This window comes from Rattus norvegicus, chromosome 15 (assembly GCF_021556685.1).
Source record: "Rattus norvegicus strain SHRSP/BbbUtx chromosome 15, alternate assembly SHRSP_T2T, whole genome shotgun sequence".
Taxonomy (NCBI): Eukaryota; Metazoa; Chordata; class Mammalia; order Rodentia; family Muridae; genus Rattus; species Rattus norvegicus.
Window position 1 is genome coordinate 27,665,235 of NC_141548.1, and position 1,251 is coordinate 27,666,485.

The 1,251-nt window shown below is 44.0% G+C and overlaps 1 protein-coding gene across 1 annotated transcript; it reads left to right on the forward strand.

Annotated features, from left to right (window-relative positions):
- The first annotated feature begins 315 nt into the window (after window positions 1–315).
- Window positions 316–1,251, forward strand: Or11g26 (olfactory receptor family 11 subfamily G member 26). Its single transcript, XM_087587200.1, has one exon. The coding sequence runs from the start codon at window positions 316–318 to the stop codon at window positions 1,249–1,251; it is 936 nt and encodes a 311-aa protein (XP_087443326.1).

The following is a 1,251-nucleotide window of genomic DNA, read 5'->3' on the forward strand; positions in this document are numbered from 1 at the left end:
CTTGATATACCAATTACATCAATCTATGCTTACAATGGTGTCTGATGAACAAACATTCAACCTGGTCTTTTTACATCAATGGAAGAGAAACCGAGGAATGGCTAGTTATGCAACACAGATTTGGGGCTTCATCTTATTTTTCTCAATTCTGAATATCCAGTACTCAGAAAAATACCTAGAAAACAATAAGACTCCAATAAATATTGAATAGATGATGAGCAAACTATTCAGTTTCCAGTTTGGGCAAAAATTAAACTCCCTCAGCTATTTCTAGAATACTCAAAATTTTCTGGTGCTTTCACAGGTCACAGACAGATGAAAACCTTCAGCAGCACCATAAACTCCAGCACCATCACTGGCTTCATCCTCTTGGGCTTCCCCTATCCCAGGGAGGGGCAAATCCTCCTCTTTGTCCTCTTCTTCATTGTCTACCTACTCATCCTCATGGGCAACGCTTCCATCATCTGTGCTGTGTGCTGTGATCAGAGACTCCACACCCCCATGTACCTCCTGCTGGCCAATTTCTCCTTCCTGGAGATATGGTATGTCACCTCCACAGTCCCCAACATGTTAGCCAACTTCCTCTCTGAAACCAAGGTCATCTCTTTCTCTGGATGCTTCCTGCAGTTCTATTTCTTCTTCTCCTTTGGTTCTACAGAATGCTTTTTCCTGGCAGTCATGGCATTTGATCGCTACCTTGCCATCTGCAGGCCTCTACATTACCCTGCCCTCATGACCGGACGCCTCTGCAACATCCTTGTGATCAGTTGCTGGGTGCTTGGTTTCCTCTGGTTCCCTGTTCCCATCATCATCATCTCCCAGATGTCCTTCTGTGGGTCCAGAATTATAGACCACTTCCTGTGTGACCCAGGTCCTCTTTTGGCCCTTGCCTGTTCCAGAGCCCCATTGATGGAGGTTTTTTGGACAATTATAATGACTCTGCTCCTGGTTCTTCCTTTCCTCTTCATCATGGCATCTTATATATTGGTCCTAAGAACTGTGTTTAGAGTTCCTTCAAGAGATGGACAAAAAAAGGCCTTCTCCACTTGCGGGTCTCATCTGACTGTAGTTTCACTCTTTTATTGCTCAGTGATGAAAATGTATCTGAGCCCGACATCTGCGCATGCAGCTGGAATGCAGAAGCTTGTGACTCTGTTTTATTCTGTGGGTACTCCACTCCTTAATCCTGTGATATACAGTCTGAGGAACAAAGATATGAAAAACGCCTTGCTGAAGATTTTAAGAACATAA

What these genes read in the sequence shown, in the direction of transcription:
- Or11g26 (XM_087587200.1), top strand. Translation starts at nt 316, where the DNA reads ATGAAAACCTTCAGCAGCACCATAAACTCCAGCACCATCACTGGCTTC.